At 48.4% G+C, this 19,681-nt stretch overlaps 1 protein-coding gene across 1 annotated transcript; it reads right to left on the bottom strand.

The window, feature by feature from the left end:
* Positions 1 to 219: 219 nt before the first annotated feature.
* Positions 220 to 18,968, bottom strand: WNT10B (Wnt family member 10B). Its single transcript, XM_020786383.3, has 5 exons — positions 18,632 to 18,968; positions 17,751 to 17,908; positions 11,199 to 11,464; positions 5,586 to 5,938; positions 220 to 2,069 (listed from the first exon to the last, which is right to left on the bottom strand). The coding sequence occupies exons 2-5, from the start codon at positions 17,816 to 17,818 to the stop codon at positions 1,611 to 1,613; spliced, it is 1,146 nt and encodes a 381-aa protein (XP_020642042.3). The 5' UTR covers positions 17,819 to 17,908; positions 18,632 to 18,968; the 3' UTR covers positions 220 to 1,610.
* Between the last annotated feature and the right edge of the window lie 713 nt (positions 18,969 to 19,681).

Genomic DNA, 19,681 nt, shown 5'->3' on the forward strand with positions numbered 1-19,681 from the left:
CAAAACCCTATTTTGGAATCAGCGCTTACATGCACTTAACCACATGCAGGAAAGTTTTGGAAGAGTCAAAATCAGTTTCCCCTGAAGGAAGCAAATGAGAGCTTCAACTAGCCATTGTTGACATTTCCAAATACTGTACAAACATCACCTTCTGCCTCGTATAGCCCAACCTATGATAAAAATGGCCACCAGCCACTGAATAGATCCAGCCATCCTGAATGAATCTAAGGAGCAGAAATAACATCTTTATTCCATTAGCAATATTAACCGGTATGACAAACACAGATCAATGATGGATAAAAACAATAAATTAACTCTAGAGTAGAACACTGCCAGTGCCACTTTGCTGGTGCGCTGATACTGTATGTGGTTGTTTGCTGTTCCAAACAGTGGCAACACTTGTCAAACTCTCCCCTCCATTTTGCCTCCTCAGAGCTTCTCCTGATTGCTGTACATGTGCTCACACACTCTTTTGCACATGTGCATGCACGAGAAAGGGGGTGCCTTAAATGCTTTGCCGGATGCATGATGAGGGATGGGCTGCAGATATGCATGTGCATGCACACATGTCCACCCACCCACAAGCTCTCCACCTAAAGGAATGGTGGCCCCAAGTCCTTCTTTCCTGAATGTATTGGGCTCGCTCTCTCTCTCTCTCACACACACACACACACACAGAGAGAGAGAGAGAGAGAGAGAGAGAGAGAGAGAGAGAGAGAGAGAGAGAGAGAGAGAGAGAGAGAGAGTGAGTCTTGGGGAATCCAGCCTAAGCCAGTATATTTGCCACCAGTTTTCTTCACTGGGCTCTCCCTCTCCCGTGATTCATCCTGCAACAAACATTGGAAGAGCAAAGCAATGAAACACATGTGTGATTCACGAAGACCAAGAAGAAGAATGCATAGCCCTTCTAATGTTGAATGCAGGGGTGAGCAAAATCTGGAGCGAAATCCCTAGATCTTGGACAGCCACCACCACTCAAACGTAGGATGCACAACAGAGCCTGCAGGCAGTATGTTTTCCACCCCCAGTTTAATGCCTTCCCACCCCAGTCCTCAGATTGTTGGGCGCTGTAAAACCAAACAGAACATCGAGGACTTTGATGAACTACATCTCCTATAATCTTGCAGTATTTTTCTGTGACATCTAAGACTGATGGGTGCTGGAGGTCAAAAACATATAGAGGGCCACTGTCGTCTCGCCAGCCTTTACTCTGTCTATGACAAGGTGTGTTCCTGTTGGAAAACAGAACAACAGCAAGAAGTGACCGCCTGTGCAGGGCAATTCCACCATGGAAAAGACGTTCCGTGGATACCCATTCATTCAGTGGCTGCTCATTTGTAGCACCAGACACCTAAAACATGACAGCCAGCCAGTCTGAGCACCAGACACAGAGAGAGGCCGAGTTGCCAGGCGTACCCGTGGCACAACCAGGAAGTGTGGTTCACAGGCGGAGAGCAGTGTCCAGGCAAGGTGCCCTCTGAGATATGGCTTCACCCAGCACATGCTGACCGATGTAGCAGCTGCCCCGCTCCACAGAGCCACAGGTAGGAGCCCTTACGAGACTCAACCCATTGTAGCACAGTTTGTGGGGAGCCATGGCTGGCCCCTCTTCACTTGCAGACGCTAATCCACTCTGTGGCAGGGCACTCCTCACACTGCACGTGGCAGCACCAGTGGAAACGGCAATGGCACCGCTGGGCTCGCCTCTCCTGCAGCATGTTGTGGCCACGGCCGCAGCACAGGCTGCCACAGCCGTCCGGCCCTGCGCTGCCTTTGGCACAAGTGCGCCCGCGGGTGCCCGATGAACCCAGGCTCAGGTCAGGCTCGCAAAAATCCGGCGAGGGTTCGTAGAAGATAAGGTTTTTGGCCAGACGGTTTCTGTGGAGTCGTGGCCGGAAGGCTCCGGAGTTGCTGTTGTGCGGCCGCAGGAGTATGGCGTGGTCCATGCGCTCCTTCAAGTCAGAGCCCATGTGACGGAAGTCAGGCGGCGCCAACCAACATGTCCGAAACTGGCAGCTCCCGGAGGGGCCGTGGCATTTACACCTTCGCTGACTCAGCTCTGACACAACCTGCCAAGAGGGGAAAGGGTTAGTTAGCTACGGGGAAACTTTGGAACTGCCTGCTACAGGGAACTGGCTTTCCACAGCTTGCCTGTTCTTTTTTGCTGAGAGAGCCCCCACAGGAGTAAACTCTCATAGGTGAAATACCTGGCGAGAACCACTGTGAGGTGGGTTGAGTGGAAATCTCCATCTTTCCCCACAGAACTCTAAGATAGTATTCCTCTGATATGTTTTTGAAAGCTAAATTCACCTTCCAAGGATAACCTCTTAGGAGCCTATAAACAAAATGGGCGAGGTTTTAAAACATGTCAGCACTCTGCTTTTAGGTAGAAAATCAGGTGTGTGTTTCAAAACAGCATGCCATTCAGCCATTTCTCTTACTCTTAAAAGTTTTGTTTTTCTAATGTGGTGATCCAGTGAACTCTGCAGCTTCATCATAAATGCAAACAGATGACTGCTCTGGAGGCAGAAACACAGATTTGGCCACTGCTTCTTTCAGGTGCCAGCCCCAGCAGCCCCAGTCAAGACTAAAGTGTAGAGCAGAAGCCAATGGGTTCTTGTTCAGAGGTTTTATTCCTTGCTTGCTTCTTTCCTCCTCCCTCCTCCTCCATTCTTCCTTGTGCTATATTTAGATTCTGTGCTGGAGAGTCAGGACTGTCATGCCTATTCTATTGAATTAAAAAAACATACTGTTTCTTTAGCTCCTCTAAGTGAAGGGACTATCCATCTGAAGTCTCCAGCCAGGAGTACAACTCTTATCACCTATCGAAAAGACAAGCTTCCTTACAGCAAAGCAGTCTATCGCAGACAATGCAGAGAGCATCCCTATGGCTGCTTGGGCATCGGCTGGCCACACCATGAGTGTCAACAAGATTCAAGGGATCCCAGGGCAAGCGTCCACCAGGACGTCTCCAAAATATTTATTATTGGTAATCTAGGCAGACCGAGATGCCCCTTGTGATGCAGATGGCCACAACACAAAGGGGCTCTGCTGACATACCATTATACAACCCCCGCCCCCACTGGAAAAAAAAAGCCTGCAGACACTCTTGGATTCCAGTCCTTATAGTTGTTACTCTAATTAAAAATCCCTGACATATATGGCTTTCAAACAGATAGGCAGAAACCCCGGGCACTCAGGAATTATGGGAATGGTAGCTCCCAACTTGTTAAGGGGTGCACAATCACCACATCACGAATTATGTAATTGCATCTATAATGAGCCACCGTCCGTGGCATTTTTCAATGTAACATCACAAGCAGCCCACCCTGTGTGTTAAAGCCTAACCTTTACTGTATTTTACATCTATGTCACGATCCTGCTCGCTACAGCCCCCTAGTGTCTACAAAGTGCCTGTCAGAAGAACAGTGAAAGCAAATTCTTCCAACCCACCTTGGCTTTAAAATTGCACCTCAGAGCCCTAACTAGTAATGTTGAAATCTGGGATGAATTGTCCCGCTCCCTCTGACATGAGGGACAGGGAGGATTTCCCCCATGAAAAAGGAAGAAGAGACGGTCATGTTCTCCCCAAAAGAAAGACGTTTCCGCATTAAAGGAAAGGAAAGTGAGTAGGGTCAAGGCAATGTTGCCATTTATCTTCCTAACCCCCAGTCTTCACTAGATTTTGGTGTCCTCCAAGTTTTGGTGCCTTGGAGAAAAGCCCCAGTTGCTCCACCCTAGTGACACCCACCCACCCACACAGAAGCAGTCTTCCACACTGAATCTTCAGAGCATTCCCCTCTTGGTCATGCTGGATGCCCTTGTACAGGAGTTAAGCAGAGGGGACAGTCTGTCAATCTTCTGAATGTCTCCAGCAAAAATAAAACTTAATGCAAAAGCGCCTGGCCTCTTAAGGAGCCAGGTTGTTCGGCTGAAATTGGGAGCAGGGAATCACCATATTCTCCAGCATGGGACTACTCTACATTCTCCTGCAGAGCTATATATCTACGTGTCACTCGAACTCTCTTCTCGCAAGAAGAGGGCTGTTTTCCTTTTGCAAGGTAAGGGGGAGGGGAGGACTGCAGGATCAGAGGGGGGGGACTGAGGGTAAGGAGGCAAGGAGGGAGCTGTGGCTCCTCAAGCAGTGTTTTTTCACTCGTCACAGAGGAGGGTTATGTTTCTCTGCTGTGTTGTTGGGTTTTTTGTGATTTTATTTTTGCAGCCTTAGTGCCTTCCGATTGGGCTTGCTCTGTTGTTTATTTTTGGTTTTGTTTTGTTTTTAAGTCCCAGTGCCTTCAGGGCTTGCTCTGTTTATTTTTGGTGGGCTTTTTTGTTTGGTTGGTTGGTTTTTTGCAGCCCCAGCATGTTCCTATGGGGCTTGCAGTGTTTTATTTTTATTTTATTTTTTGGGGGGGGGTATTTTTTTCTGGAATAGATTAATCATGTTCCAATGCATTCCAATGGGAAATGGTGCTTTGACTTACAACCATTTGAGTTACGTCCATCTTCTGGAACGGATTATGGTTGTAAATCGAGGCATCACTGTACTGCTAATGCGGAAAAACTGGGAGTTAAAACAGTTGCTTATTTACTGATAATCAATCAAACTTCTGCCACCAGATCTTCATCCATCTTCTATCTGTTCAGGTACTACAGTGTCCAGAAACACCATCTGGAAATGCTAGATCAAAGTACTGAATTTCAGCCTGTTTTCACCTGACATGAGTTCAAACTTTTCTTTACCATCGTGTGAGCTACAAATTGGAATAAAGAATTCTGATAATATAAAATATTGCAACAGATGTGAGATTGTCCATATTAACTGCTGCTAATAAAGAGTGTGCATAGTGACCCAACCAGAATCCTATCCTTGATACAACTTAGGGCTTGGTCACACTTTTGATTTGTATCTAATTCAGTTCTGACATATTCTATATCGATGTAAATTCATGGGGGATTTAAATTGTTATGTATGTTCACTTTAAAGTAAATTAACTCAATATAATTTTGGATTTCTACACCATTTGGGAAACTACACTGTATGAAATTGCTTCATTTATGTTTTGGTTTGAAGACCACATTGTTCCTCTAATTTTTGACTGTTTAATCTTTTTTAAAAAAAAAACCACTAAGTGGCATATCGCTGCATTGATGGCTGCAGTTATCTAACATAATCTCCATATAGATGAACTGATGCTGTGCTAAAGTTTATAATAATTAAAAAAAAACAGTGAAGGGAAGTGCCTTTGCCATCTAAAGCCCACAAAAGCACAAAATAATCTGTAAGCATCATCCAGATTGGCCAAAGCGATTTGAAAAGAATTGAACTAACAAGGGTGGTATTTTTAAACGTCTCCGCTCTCCACTTCCCAAAAACCTGCTTTGCAGCCAAAAAACAGCGGGTTTAGGCATACATCATGTAGTCGGGATTTTTAAAATCACTTTTGATAACACGAAACTCGATTCAACATTGGTTTCTTACTGCCAGTGTAACCGTGCCCTCAGTCCTTCAGTTTGTTATGCCAGATACTATAAGATGCCACTTACCCCACCCCCAAAAAAACCCCTTCCACAGAAACACCTACCTTCCTCCCTATACGGTGGCTGTGCAGTTGCATCCGTGCATGAGCATCGCGTGGTTTTCCTCGAGGGTCTAAGAAATGGCGAGCAAATCTCTGGGCATAGTCAAAGTCTGCGCTGCAGCCTCCCCACTCCCAGGTGTCCTGGGGGCCAGGTTCCCCCCATAGTGATGATGGCACAGGAGGCAGGCCCTTGCCCCGGCTTAGATTCTGTAGCTGGCTGAGCTTCATCCTTTGATTCTTGGAGCCCTGCCTGGCACAGCCGCAGCTCTGCAGCTCCCCAAGGCTACAAGCGGTGGCCACAGCGTGAGTCACACCAGCTGCCAGCAACGAGAGTGCGAAAGCACTTTCCCGGAAGCCTATGAAGACATATGGAAAGAAAGAGCAGATGAGTCGGAGGCACAGTTGAAAGTGGCTCCTGCAAGCCAATCAAGGTCACCTTTGCAAAGGGAAACAACAGTCCAAGATTGTGTCTAACCTGGGATTCTTGGTGCAATGGACCGATTTATCTCATCTGATCCATTGTGATCTCTTCCAATTCCTGAAATCAGAGCTGTGTCTCCTTTAAACTAACCATCACCACCACCCCAGAGCTTGGAAATAACACGTTAGAAGTAACAGCGTTACTTGTTACTTAAAAAAAAAAACTAGGCCCAAACTCATTACTTTTAAGCATTAACAATAACAAGATAAATGTCTGCATACAATGCATAACATTTAGCCATTTCTTCAGAGAATTACTTCTGGGGAGGTCATTTTGGAATCTTTTTGCCTTTTTTGTTTCAATTTTTTTTAACAATTAAAAAGTAACACTGTAATGAAAAAGCAAACACCAGTAAACCACTTTTTAAAAAGGGTGGGGCAATTCTCCAGGTAACACTGGCAAGCTTTGATCACCACCACCCCCCAATTTAGGGTTGGGGCGATCCAGATTTTTTATTTTATTTTTAAAAATATGATTTCTGTAGCTGCTGGTAAAAATGAAATCAGATATTCATGTATGTAGTTGCTGACCTCTCACATTTTCTTCTTTATAACCCAGTGGTTAAATTGCAGTACTGCAGCCAAAATTCTGCTCATGACCCAGGTTCAATCCCAGGTAGCCGGCTCAAGGTTCACTCAGCCTTCCATCCTTCTGAGGCTGGTAAATTGAGTACCCAGCTTGCTGGGTGGGGCTGATGTATAGCCTGTATAAGTAAATTGTAAACTTCCCAGAGAATAAGTGCCATGGGGCGGTATATCAGCAGCATACTTTGCTTTTGCATGTTGCTTCAGTGACTGCCAATCATGGGAAAGAACACACCGCAAAGACTCCTCATGGCACTTCTACTCCTCCTTTAGCCATGAGAACTCCCTGCCTCCCACCCTCATCCCCCAGTTTATACCATTCCATCAGGTTTAGCCTGCACATTTTGGAAGGTTTAATACTGATTTTATTTTATTTTTTAAAGAGAGATAGAAACAATAGCAACAGAGGATTTCCCTCCCAGAAACAAATCCTGCTGCCTGTGCAATGATGACATAGGGTATATGTGGTCATGCTTAAAATCACTGCAGTCAGATCGCCCCTGTGCCAAGTTAGATCATCATCGGTCACCCCATAACGAAGGAGTGCCCTTCCCTGGGTACGGTGCCAAAGTCCTTGAACAGTTTCAGGCCATCATTCATGGGTTGCTCACTGGGCTGGGCCGACATTAAATGGGTTGTGGGGAGTATGATTTTAGCTGTTAGGAGTTTTTAACAAAGAGTTTCCAATATTATCTTTAAAAAAGAAAAAGAATCTACTAAGGCAGACACAGAGGGAGGGATCGAAACATGTTAGTTATTACTTCTTGCTTTATGAGTCATGTGTTACTGCCGTGTTGCTTTTAAATTTGTTATTAATTAAGTATCATACCATCATCCCACTGGACTCTTCCCTCTGCTGCTGCCCTTTGAGCTGAGGGAAACCCCACCATACTCAAGATCAAGAAATGAAGATCAAGGAATGGCTGCACCCAGGTGCTGGCCTTGCGGCTTGTGGCTTGCTCTTGCTCCTGCCCGCCTGGGGGGGCTACCTTTGATCTGGGGTTTAAATTTAGCCCTGACTCCTCCAAAGTTTATTAATACAAGGGTTCCGAACAACAAAAGAAAGGAGCTCTCTGCCAACTTGCCTTTAGGGTCAGGCGTTGGCTAGGCGGGAAGGATACTGGGAGGGACTGGGAGGTGAGGGCGGGGGGGGCGGGGGGGGAAAGAGAGGGAGAGCTTGGCCTGTACAAAGGAAGACAGGAAGGTCAGGGCAACATCCAAGTCCTGGGGAAGGGGGATGCTTAGTAAGATGTCCTCAGATTCCCCCACTGAACTGGAGACGGCTTTCTTTTCTACCTCCTGAATATACGCAACGAGGCTGGGGATCAGCCCCGCCTGGTGTTTACTGTGCCCAGCTGCCCACCCACTCCAGCAGTGGATGACCGAACAAAAGGCAGAGGGCAATGCCAGACCCTCCCTTTGGCCTTCTCCAACCAAAGCAAAGGAAACTGTGCTGCTTAAAGCACTCTCTGGGTGGTTTAAAATTCAATGATATAGGCTACACATTGCCCCCCCTCCCACCCCCATGAGCTGACTCCTTAGTTCACCGGCCTCAGAAGAATGGAAGGTTGAGTCAACCTCCAGCCGGCGACCTTAGTCTGTCAGGATTGAACTCACGTCATGAGTAGAGTCTTCACTCCAACACTGCAGTGTAACCACTGGCCCATGAGGCTCCTTATTAGCCAGAGTTGGAATGCAGCTTCCATAATGGGCAGGAGCTAACACACACGCTACCTCCGCCAAGCGGTGGAGTGGGAAAGCTCCACCCCGAGAGGTGACAGCACAAGTGCCGAGGCGAGTGGGCCTACAGAATCAGGCCGAACCTTCCTGGAGGTCTTGGGCCATCCATGATGCAAGAGAGCCCAGCAGGGCAGGAAGGGTGACTGCAGCTGCTTCTCCTTCTGACCCTTGCAGGAGGTTCAGGAGTCAGCCAGAAGACATCTTGGCCTGGATGCCTTGACAGGACTCAGACATGCTAGGACCTTAAGCTATGGCAGGTTTAAAAGGCCACCTGTCACTGTCCCACCCCTCAGTGTATTATGCTAACGGTTACATAGAGCTGGAATTTGGGGCAGTTTGTGTGTAAATCTGGCACCCTTCGGCAGCATGAGAGAGGCCTTGGTGAATCTGGTTGAGTCCCCACCATGGCTTTCTGCTCTTCCTCCGAGACGTGCTCAGTGCTAATCCTGATCTTGGAAGTACACGTACAGGTAGGGAGGGGAGAATCCACAGCAGGCTGTTTAGCCAAAACTAACTCCTGGAAAAGGATGTGAGTAGTATATATACTACTTATGTGCTGCTGCTGCTAGAGAATCAGATCTCTCTGCTTCCTATATTTGGTTGTGAGAATGAAAAACAAATGAAAGCTAAACTCCTAGAATCCTTTCACTGCTATCCTTCAGTTTTGTGGCAGGCCTGGTACATAATAAAGATCCCACACCCTCATCCTTCTTGTCATTTTTGTTGACTGAGGTCAAACTAGACGTTAAAGGAAAAGCACGTTCCCTGCAACTAAGAATGATTCCTCTCTACCCGGGAGATTTCATCACTGATAGATGCCTCAGCTGCCAGACTTGCAAATTAAGCCCTATTTACCTGCCATTGACCAAAGCACACTATGTGCAAGATAAACAGGTGAGTGAAATCATGTGTTCCCGTAAATTGATGTCTTCCACAAATAGGTGTCATTTAGATGAGCGGCAGTTTCTCTTTAAAAAAAAAGCATGCTAAACATTTTGTTTCATTTGACCCCTTGTGGTTCTCCAAGCCTCAGAGACCCAGCATGCTTTTCCGCATAGTAGCCAACGCCTGACTCTAAAGGCACACTTCCCTATTACATCCAAGTGTTCCACGTTATACAAGGTAAACACAATAAAAGCCTTCTTAGTCAGGGATCCTGAAAACTGGTCCAACGACAACATCTGGGGAACCCTATTTGGAATAGCTTGGCCTCTGACTTAGAATCCAAGGAAATGCATCACTTCACTGCCTTCAGAGGCACTCTCCAGAGGTGCTTGACTACCATTTCCACCACCAACCCAGACTTACGAATTATGATAGCTGCAGATCAACCATCTCCATAGGACATCCCAGTGGGAAACAATTATGCAGTGACATTCCTCCAAATCATGATTGCAACCGCATCTAGAAATGGGATTTTTTGTGGGGGGGGGATGACCTCAGGTGAGGAAAAGTTATATTCACATGTTTGAAGCAAGGGAGGGGAATTTACGTGGGCATCTCTTCACAAAATATTTTCCACCACTATTCCTCACAGGCAGATGCTTACGAGGCAAGGCAGGCTAAGGAAAGCACACTCACACTGCCATTTGTAGTCTTCAGCAAAGAGGATACCTTGACGCATGCCATCCTAGTCTCTTTCTAGCCAGCCCTGCTCGGCCCTTTTCTGGGTCCCTAGGTAATCTGCAGTAGTTAAACTGCAGTGCTGCAGTCAAGCATAAGCCCATGACCTCAGATCCATCCTAACAGGGTTAGGTAGCCAGCTCAAGGTTCACTCAGCCTTCCCTCCTTCTGAAGGAGGGCAAACTGAATACCCAGTTCATTGGGGTACAAAGTGTGGTTTGCATAATTATGTTCTAAGCTGCCCGAGAGTCCTTTAGCACTATGGGGCAGTGTGTGTGTATAGATGTACACACCCATGAGCTCAGGAGCTGAAAGAGGCCCACTCTTTCTTTCCTCTCTTGATTTCTCATTTTTCTTGCTCACCTGACACTCAAAGCTCCAGGACTCCTGGTGTCTGTTAAACATGTTCAGACCTCATTGAGCTGTTGGGCTGTGTGTGTGTGTGTGTGTGTGTGTGTATAATGTGTGTGCTTATCCCTGTTTGCTTTTTATCTTTAGATCTTTTGCACTTGTACAAACCTCAAGGTCAACATGAGCCTGGTTCATATATACTGTAGTACATGTACTTCTCTCCTTGCTTCTCTGTAGCCCTTTTAGGTTTCATTCTTTGAGAGTGAGGGGAGACTGAGCTGCTTACTAGCAGAAGTTTTAAAAAAGGGCAAGGAAGGAAAGATCAGTAAAAAAATACAGTATTATGATTTTTAGTTAGGCGATTTAAATTTTAATTTGCATTTCAATTCTATAATTGAATTTTATCCTCTTTTAATGACTCTCACGTTATTGTATTTTAATGTGCTATTGCTTTAAACTGTTCTGTAAGCTTCCTTTGGTCCCAGTTCTGGGGGAAAGGGCAGCGTATAAATGAAGTACAGTATGTAAACAGATCAATCAAACACTCAATCATCAGGTTAGTATCAGATCAATCAAATTCTGATTTTAAAAAAATGCACAAGAGCTTGGAAAGGATATACTGTATATAATGCACAAGAGCTTGAATATATATCCTTTCCAAGCTCTTGTGCATTTTTAAAAATCCGATATATATCTTTAAAGACTACAACTCCCAGAATTCTCCAACCAGGACTGTCTGGTTAGGAGACCCTGGGAAATGTGGTTCAAAGCCAGCAACACTCCCAAGAGCCACACTCCCGCTGCTTGCCTCCTCCTCCTCTCCCAGCATCTCCTCACCTCTCTTCAGGATGGGGCTGTTGAGCAGTGTGGAGCTGCCGCCCCCACCCAAGTCGGAGCAGTCCCAACGCCGCTCTTGCAGCTGATGCTGGCATTCCTGGAGGGCCAGGTGGATGCCCTGCAGAGCCGAAGCCATGGCCTCTGGGCTGCGCTTGCAGAGTCCAAGCTGGCGCCGGCTCAGCCAAGGGAGGGTCAGGCACACGGTATTGGGTGCAAGCCCAGGGTCAGCAGGTGCCTTTGGCCCTAGGAGGTCGTGGCCCAGAGTCCTACAAGAGGGCAGAGAAAGGAAAGTGGGACTTTTAAGTTTGGGAGTAAGGAAGATATGGGCCAAAAGCTAAGACGCTTCCCAGCAATCAGCCCTAGGCCAGGAACAGACAGGGGGGGGCTCGTCAAAGTGGGGGACCAAACCTTTTTTAAAAGCCTTTCCAACTTGAGATCCTTGGGGAAAACAACACTGCCTGTTAGATTAAAAGATATTCCAGCAGTCTAGTTGAGCTACAACTTTCTGATTAGCAGGGGTAACTACATCTTCTGCCACCCTGCTGCCGTTGGGTTTCCCAGTTCCCTTTAAGATTAACAGCAGGCTTCACAGTAGTTGTGTGGCTGGAGGGGGAATGAATTTTCCTAGTAACTATATACATTATTGTAAGGCCTTTCTTGCAACACAAGCTAGTTATTAGGGGGGGATTTCTATGACATTTCATATTTTTCTCTGCAACTTACATTTGAACCCATAAACCAGTCCAAACATGTTTATGAGTAATCTGGCCCTTCTCACCAGTGTACTCATAAACTGTTCAAACCCACACATAAGCTAAAATGTAGGCTACAGGGAAAAAACTGACATGTCACAGAGATCCTCCCCCTTAATAATTATGAACCATTAGCCTTACAAAAAACCCTCTTCCCAATGGAAATGCAAACTACTAGAGCTGATTTTTCTGGTGCAAGAGAGCTGCCTGCCTTTTTTTTATTCTTCAGGAGATATGAGCACAGTTAGGGGGATGGTCAGAAAGTGTGCCTACATTTCAAAACTTTCCAGCTGCACCATTGTAGTGCGTTTTAGCCCTTGTGAGACAAAAATCAGCTGTAATAGCCTGAAAAATTGGCCAGGGGCAGAAGGTATCCTATTACAAACAGTCTGACACAGCATGAAACTGAGGTGGGTCTCAGAGCAATGTTTCCTTCCCAGAAAGAGAGGCAGAAAGAGTTCTGAAAACAGGAGTGGCTACGGATTGACGTTCCGCATCCATCATCCGTCAGAAATGCCGCCGCTCTACCATTTCTGTACGTATTCTTCACACATTTGAGGAAACCTTGCATTTCCTGTATAATTTTACCACATTCGGATACACTCCACCCCACATCCAAACCAAAGTGGGGAAGGATATTTAGCCATTCTTTCACCGCTCCTCTGTGACGCATTTGGGATCTCTCCCTTCTCAGACAGGAGGAGAACCCAGGAGTCCTTCCCCCTGTTCTTCAATCTCTGCGCAGAAACCTCTAGAATAGATTTCGTCCCATTCTTGGCGGAGGGGGTGGCACTGGAGGGAAGGACTATGAAAAAGAGACCCCTAAAGTTTTGTTGAACCTGTCAGAGACCTCTGCTCTGCTGACAGAACTGGAGTCTCTGTGTTTCATCCCAGTTGGTGCTGGGCTGTGCAAACCCCAGTCTGGCCAGGCAACTCAGCTCCACCAGCGCCCCGAGGGAGAGCAACGCACCTGGGTGGTGGGGTTTCCAGGGGGAAATTCCGTGCCTGCTCCCCCCAACCCCACTGGCATGAGATGAAAGCAAGCCAGACAGATCAAAAGCATCGCCCCGCAGGGCTTGGCACCCAAAAGAAGCCGGGGGGTCACTGGGTTTGGGGGGAGGGTTGGAAGGAGCAGAGAGGGGTGACGTTCCTCTGACAAAAGCAGGGAGCCCCTCCCAGAGCTGAAACGAGGTGTCTCTGTGGCAACATAAGGAGGGGCAGGAATATCTGGCCGGCGGCGGCGGCAGCAGCAGCAGCCACAGACATGTTGAGGTGGGAAAAGGAAATGGAGCTAAGTTTCTTGATGAGAGGAGACCACCATAGCGACCACCCGGTGGAGATGGGACATCTTAAGGGCCGTTTCGTGTCCAGCTCCCGCAAATCCTCCCAACCGACTGAGGGCTTCTCTGAGGAAGCATGCTTTGACTTGTTCCGCAACCAACTAATTGTGGCTAACGAAGCATGGACAAGAGGATGGCAAGAGCCTTGCACACTCAAGACCTCAGCAGGGAGAAGTGCCCGCTGCCTCTGCTCTGGTTGTTCCCTAGTCCTACTGAGGGAAACACCGTGCCCCAACATTTCAGGGTAAGGAGACCCCCTGCTTCAGTTGCATGTGTCCTATAGCTGGCCCTACACCACTCTGGGAAAGCTGTCAGGGTCAACCCTGGTCTCACAATACTCTGGCGACACACTGCCAAGGAGGCAGACATGCCACTGGTGCCTTGTATAAATGTACCAGGCTAAATCCTGATATAGTAGACCCACTGAATCCATGGGAATTACACATGTGTTGTCTTAACAGGTCCCATTAATTCAATGGGTCTAACAAATGAATGTACTCTATATGTACACTTACATGACTCTGAATGCAGTTCTCTTCCGTTTTTGTACCACAGGCGTCTGATGAAACAAGCCTATCAAATGGCAAAATCCACAACAAACCAGCTGATTTCTAAAAGGTTTAAAAAAATCTGTTCCCTTCATGAAGATGAAACACTTCTAAAGGCTCTCCCCTATAAAGACAGAAAAAGCCCAGATCCAGAGAACTCGGCCCAGCTAGTGGTGAAGGCTTCTGAGAGTTTTAGTCTAAGAACATCTGGAGACCCAGGATTGGGAACCCCTGAGCTAAGCTAATATTCACTCACTCTTCTGTGACAAGTACAGTATTGCACTCGCCAAAGTGTCTGTAGGCAAAAGACACATGCACATAGCACTCTCCGTCACCCTCCTTTCTAAACTCAAAACCATGTTGAACTATGGAAGGTTGGAAAGGAAATAAAACTAGGAACTCTCATGCCACAGCACTCTTCCATCATCATCATCATCTCCTGTGTTGCTGTCACCATCATCCAGCTTATACCCTCTCCTTCCTCAGGGGAGCTCAGGGTGGATAACAATCTACATGAAACAAGCAATGTTAAAAATCACAAATTTCAGATATGTAAAACTGCCAACTGCACAAACATCCTCTAGCTAAAATACAATAAAAAAATAGTAGGGAAAAAATCAAATCAAATACTTGCTTATTCCCTGAAAGCTTACACAAATGGATACAGTTTTAACTGGTGACTGAAAGGGGAGAATGTATGGCTCTTCAATGAAATAAAATTTCAAACCTTGGTGCTACCACCAAAAAAGCCCTATCAGCTATTGGGAGCCCCTCGAACTCTGAGCACCCTAAGTACAGCCTTGCTAGCAGATCTAGGATAAGTCAACACTGGGGAATCTAGTTCTTTAAATACCTGGGTCATGAACCATTTAAGTTTCAGTTTCTCTTGTACTCTGCAATGATGACAACTGATATAGTCGTCCAGACACACACCAAGGAGAATCAAAACTCGTTGCATCAGTTCACACTGACAAGTAAATAACAGGTTTTGGGTAAGTTAATACTCCCAGTTGCCCATTCAAAACCAAACGACCCTCAAATACTTTGCAATATAAGAGAGATGCCCACAGGACTAAACGACTAAACAACAACAAGCCTCATAGCAACTTACTGTTCCTACAAAACTCAGTTTCCCTTCCAACTATGGTGAGTTTTGCAGCTAAACTCAGAGAGAACAGAACATTCTAAGGGGAGGTTGTAAGATGTTGTCATAATCCCTGCCTCATAAAAAGTCTTGGGGTTTTGACCTTGTGAGCCCAGGCTCCACTACACCATGGCATGTTTTAGTGCACAGAGCTGCTATCTGTAAGGGAGAAAGAACTGCATACAGTGGACCCTCGACTTACAGACAGCTCGACTTAAAGACTTTTCGACTTACAGACTGCTCTGGCCACAAAATTTAGATTCGACTTGCAGCCAGAGAATCGACCTACAGACCAGAAAAAAACCAAAATGGAACAAAAATAGAATAAAAACTGCCAGTTATGAGATTAATCGGTTTTCAATGCATTGTAGGTCAATGGAGATTCGACCTACAGACTTTTCGACTTGCAGCCACCATTCCAATACGGATTAATTCCGTAAGTAGAGGGTCCACTGTATGCAGCTTGAATATTTCTGCATCAAATCTGACCAGTGTGCCACCCAGCCTGGCACTGTTCACTCTGATTGGCAATGGCTTTCTTGGGTCTCCAAGAAAGGTATTTCCCAGACCTGAGATCTGTTGACTGTAGGCTCATGCAAAATCTTTTCACTGCAGATGTCAAGATTTAACCTGGGACTAGCCTTTCCTATCCATGCATTGAACTACGCTGTTATGAGCCATCAAGTCGAAACTGGCTTATAATACACGGTGAGATATTTAAAGAGTGGTTTGGCTAGTTCCACACCCCTAGAGAGTTTCTAGGGCTGAGTGGGAATGTAAACCTGGGCCTTCTGAGTCCTAGTCCATCACTATACCTTCTACACCACACTGGGCATCCACGCTGAACTATACCACTGAGCTCTGTAGCCTGCCTTATAGGGCCGAACAACCCAAATACTCAGCTCACATTTAGAAGCCGACAACTGGTTAAGCCCTCCAGCAAGTTGACTCCCCCAGAGTTACACATTTTAGAAATCAGGTTTGCAAATGAAGGCTGTGTTTACTTCTTTAAGACCAATCACAAGCAAAGCTAGGTGCACTGGGCGCACAGGACCGAAAAGCTGATGCTGGGACAAAGGGATGTCTTTTCTACCTAAGAGAGCTCTAAACACATAGCTCAAGATATCATGCACATTGGCCCATAGTCCAGGATAGCCTATTAGCCTAGTACTTGCAGACAAGAAAGCACCTGCATTCGAGCTGCACTCTGTTCTATGGCAGCTGCCCATCCCAGCTTCCTCCCTGCTTTTAGATTAGAAGCCAATGTTGGCTCGGACAGAGGGGCAAACATAGATTGCAAATAAAAGAGCAGAGTACCTGTTCTTAACCTAGGAAGTTGTTTTCAGTACTAGAACGAAGTTCACATGTGACTCTTTCATAAGCAAGCAAGCAAATTATTCCATTCCTGATTCCCACTATCCACCTGTGCTTCCTTCGTTATGGAAAATGTATTATCATTGTTCAACAGCAGAGACTGAGAAAGTCTTGGTGGTCAGAGATCACTCAGAGACCCACCAGAAAACCCTGATCCTCCTTCTGCCCACTGGTCCTTCACATAAGCACAAAAAAGTCCTGCTCCAATGCATTGTAGGTGTAAAGGTGTGCAGGTTGGTGATGTTGGAACACAACTCCCAGGATTCAACATACATTCTGGGAAATGTTGGGAGTAGTAGCCCAGAATCACACATCTGTGCATTTCTAGTGTAGGGATTTGGAACTAGGATTTGGGAGATCCAGGGTCAAATCAATCAAATCCCCACTCAACCATGAAGTTTGGTGGGTGAGTGTGAGGCCCTCCATAGTCTACCCTCCCCTCCCCTCAAAGGATTGTTGTGAAAGGAAGAAAAAAATGACAAAGAGAGCAACATATACAACCTTGAGCTCCCTGCAGGAAAGGTAAAAAATGAATCCATGGATAAACTCATGAACAAAGACCCAGCCACTCTCCTCTTCAGGCACCCTACTGTGGGCTTCAAAAACATTAGCAGTGTTTTAGGAAGAGTATTGGATTCCATATATTTGGAAATGCACTTGTCTCCTGGTGCCTCTGTCTGAACCAGGATGGGAAATCTTTGTCCATCCAATTGCTATTGGACTGCAAATCCCATCTCCCCTAGCCAACAATGAGGGATGATGAGAGTTGCAATCAAACAACACTGAGATGGCAAGTTGCCCAGTCCTGTTCTTAACCTGCTCGTGCTCTTGCAATTCAGGAACCACACTCCAAAATACTGTACACACAGTCCATTGGGAAAGGAGGGAGTGAACAGGGCTGAAGTTACAGGCTATAGAAGCCGTTCTGAGCATTTCTGCCTATGTGGGAGTGGCCACAATAGTGGAAAAGCTTGCCCACTGCCAAATGGGCAGATAAGATGGTCTTCCATGCTAGAGCATCAGCTGTTAGGTTATATGCCGTCAAGTTGGGGGGTTTCCAGGTAAGTGAGGTATGTAAGGAGTAATTTTACCAGTTCTATACCACCCCCACCCACCCCTCGTTTGTGAGTTTCTTTCACTGAGCAAGGATTAAACTCAGGTCCCCTGAGCTTTAGTTCATCACTGTACCCACTACACCCCACCCTGGGTAACCTGTTGGCACCACGTAACCCCCCCCCCAAGTCCCATTGCTCTCGGTGGATGGTCTCAGGGGCCATTTCCCCAAAGGTGTACCATTCGGGGTGAGGGGTGGGGGACACCAGCTCTCTCACCCCACCAAAGAGTATCTCCCCATCCTCTCCTTCTTCTTCTTCCTCCTCCTCCTCCTCACTTACCCTCTCCAGAGGCAGAGGCAGGCAGCTAAGAGACAGGTATCCACGCAGGGGCTCCTCCTGGGCGCCATGCTGAGCTCCAGCCAGGGGCTCCTCTTTAGTTGGGCTGGAAAGCACCCTCTCCCTCATGTCCCCGTGATTGAGGCCCAGGGATGGGCGATCTGGGGGGGGGGAGAGAAAGAGAAATGTGAACAATTGGGGTGGGGTGCAGAGCAAGAGTCAGAGGGGGTGGTATATTACTCCCTTCCAACCTATTCACGCACGCACGCACACGGTCCAGCATTCTCAAAGCTGTTGGAAATCCTCGGTGCTTTGCTCCTGACAGAAGCTCCGTCTGCAACTGCGTATGTCACCCAGTTTTTTTAAAAAACACGTGTACATGCGCGCACACACACACACACACACACACACACACACACACACACACACACACACACACACACACACACACACACCATAATTGGAAAGTTTCCTCCCGCATTCTTGTGCTCTCTGTAAACATCAGGGTGGAAAGCAGGAGATCAGCCGGCGCATCTCTTGCTCCTAGCTTTCCCCGTAGGGAAGGTGGGTGCAACAGAAGAGCCTTCTCTGTTGAATTCCTGCCTCTCAGGCCCCACATGAAGACCCCCGGACCCCTACAGGGCAGGTGAAGGTTCGCAAGGGCAGCTCTGGCCTGAACGCGGGAGAGCCACGCGCGGTCTGGCTCCGCTCCCTTTCGCACCGCCTCGGGTCCCTTCCCTCCCGCCTCCGCCCCTGCCTTGGGCTCGCTCCGGGGGGGGGGCAGCTCTCCGCGAACCCAGGCGTCCGAGCGCCCCAACGGACCGCCGGGCTCGGCCGCCCCTCGCTCGCTGCACTTTCGCCCGAGCGTCTCGCCCTGAACTCACCGCGGTCGCCAACCGGCACCCCGTCGCCCGGCCGGTCCCTCTCGTCTCGCCCCCATCCACCTGCGCCTTCCTCTTCCTCCTCTTCCTCTTCCTCGCCTGCCTCTCGCCCGCCCGCCCGCTGGCTTCCCCGCTTGCTCTCCGCGGCCGCTCGAGCCTTGCCTGGGCGAGGTCTCTTCCCCTCCCCATCCGGGGGCAGCTGGAGCCGGGAAGCAGCTGTGCAGCTCGGGTGCGGTTCCAGTGCCCACACCCACGGGCGGGAACGCGATCCCGCCGTGGGTCCCACGGGCAGCGCGCGGCGCCTCTCCGGCTCTCCGAGCCCGAAGCCCTGGCCCCGGCGCACACCGGCTCAGGCGCGCCCTCCCCGCCCGCCCGCCCCGGGGTCTCTGACCGGGACGAGCCGCCCGCCGCCCGCTGCCAGCCGAGGAGGGAGGCATCCAGCCGCCCGGACATATGTCGTCCCACCTGCCCCCGAGCGGCGGGATCGCAAGGTCTCCCTGGCAAGCCCCGAGGGACGGCTCCCTCCTCTCTGACCAAGAGATACCCGGAGGACCGGGCGCACGCACGGAGAGGGACACGAGCATCGTGGACACGTGTCACACCCAGCCCATCCATCCATCTGTCATCACTCCTATGCTCGACCATTCCTAAACGCAGGCGACCGAGCTCCGCGACCGATCGGGACCCCCTCCCTCCTCTCAGGACGGCCCGCTCCCTCCCCCTCCAGTGCCCCCCTCTCTTCCAGAGCCTGCCTCCCCCCCCCGCTGGCCTGAGCCCCTCACCTGGGTCGCCGGCCCTCTCCTCTCCTGCGCCAGTCGACCCACCTGGATTCTTCGCCGGTCTCATGTCCCTACTTTTCCGAGGTACAGCTGTGTTTCCCCCCCCTGCCTCGGGCGTCCCAGTCCCCCGTACACGGGGGTGGGAGGGTCACCTTCTCTTGTCCCCTCCTCCCAGGTGGGGGTGATCTCATCAAATCTCGGGGGAGCGGGAAGAGATCAAAGAGGTCGAGTCCAACCTCCCCCCCCCCAAAAAAAAAGCCCTAAAGCCGAACGG

The sequence above is a fragment of the Pogona vitticeps genome, chromosome 2 (assembly GCF_051106095.1).
Source record: "Pogona vitticeps strain Pit_001003342236 chromosome 2, PviZW2.1, whole genome shotgun sequence".
In the NCBI taxonomy this organism is placed as follows: domain Eukaryota; kingdom Metazoa; phylum Chordata; class Lepidosauria; order Squamata; family Agamidae; genus Pogona; species Pogona vitticeps.

Excerpts from the sequence above, each read along its gene's own strand:
- WNT10B (XM_020786383.3), bottom strand. The coding sequence starts at position 17,818 with ATGGCGCCCAGGAGGAGCCCCTGCGTGGATACCTGTCTCTTAGCTGCC. Across the intron at positions 11,465-17,750 it reads TGCCTCTGCCTCTGGAGAGG|GACTCTGGGCCACGACCTCC; the intron begins GTAAGTGAGGAG and ends GCCCTCTTGTAG. Across the intron at positions 2,070-5,585 it reads GCCACCGTATAGGGAGGAAG|GTTGTGTCAGAGCTGAGTCA; the intron begins GTAGGTGTTTCT and ends CCCTCTTGGCAG.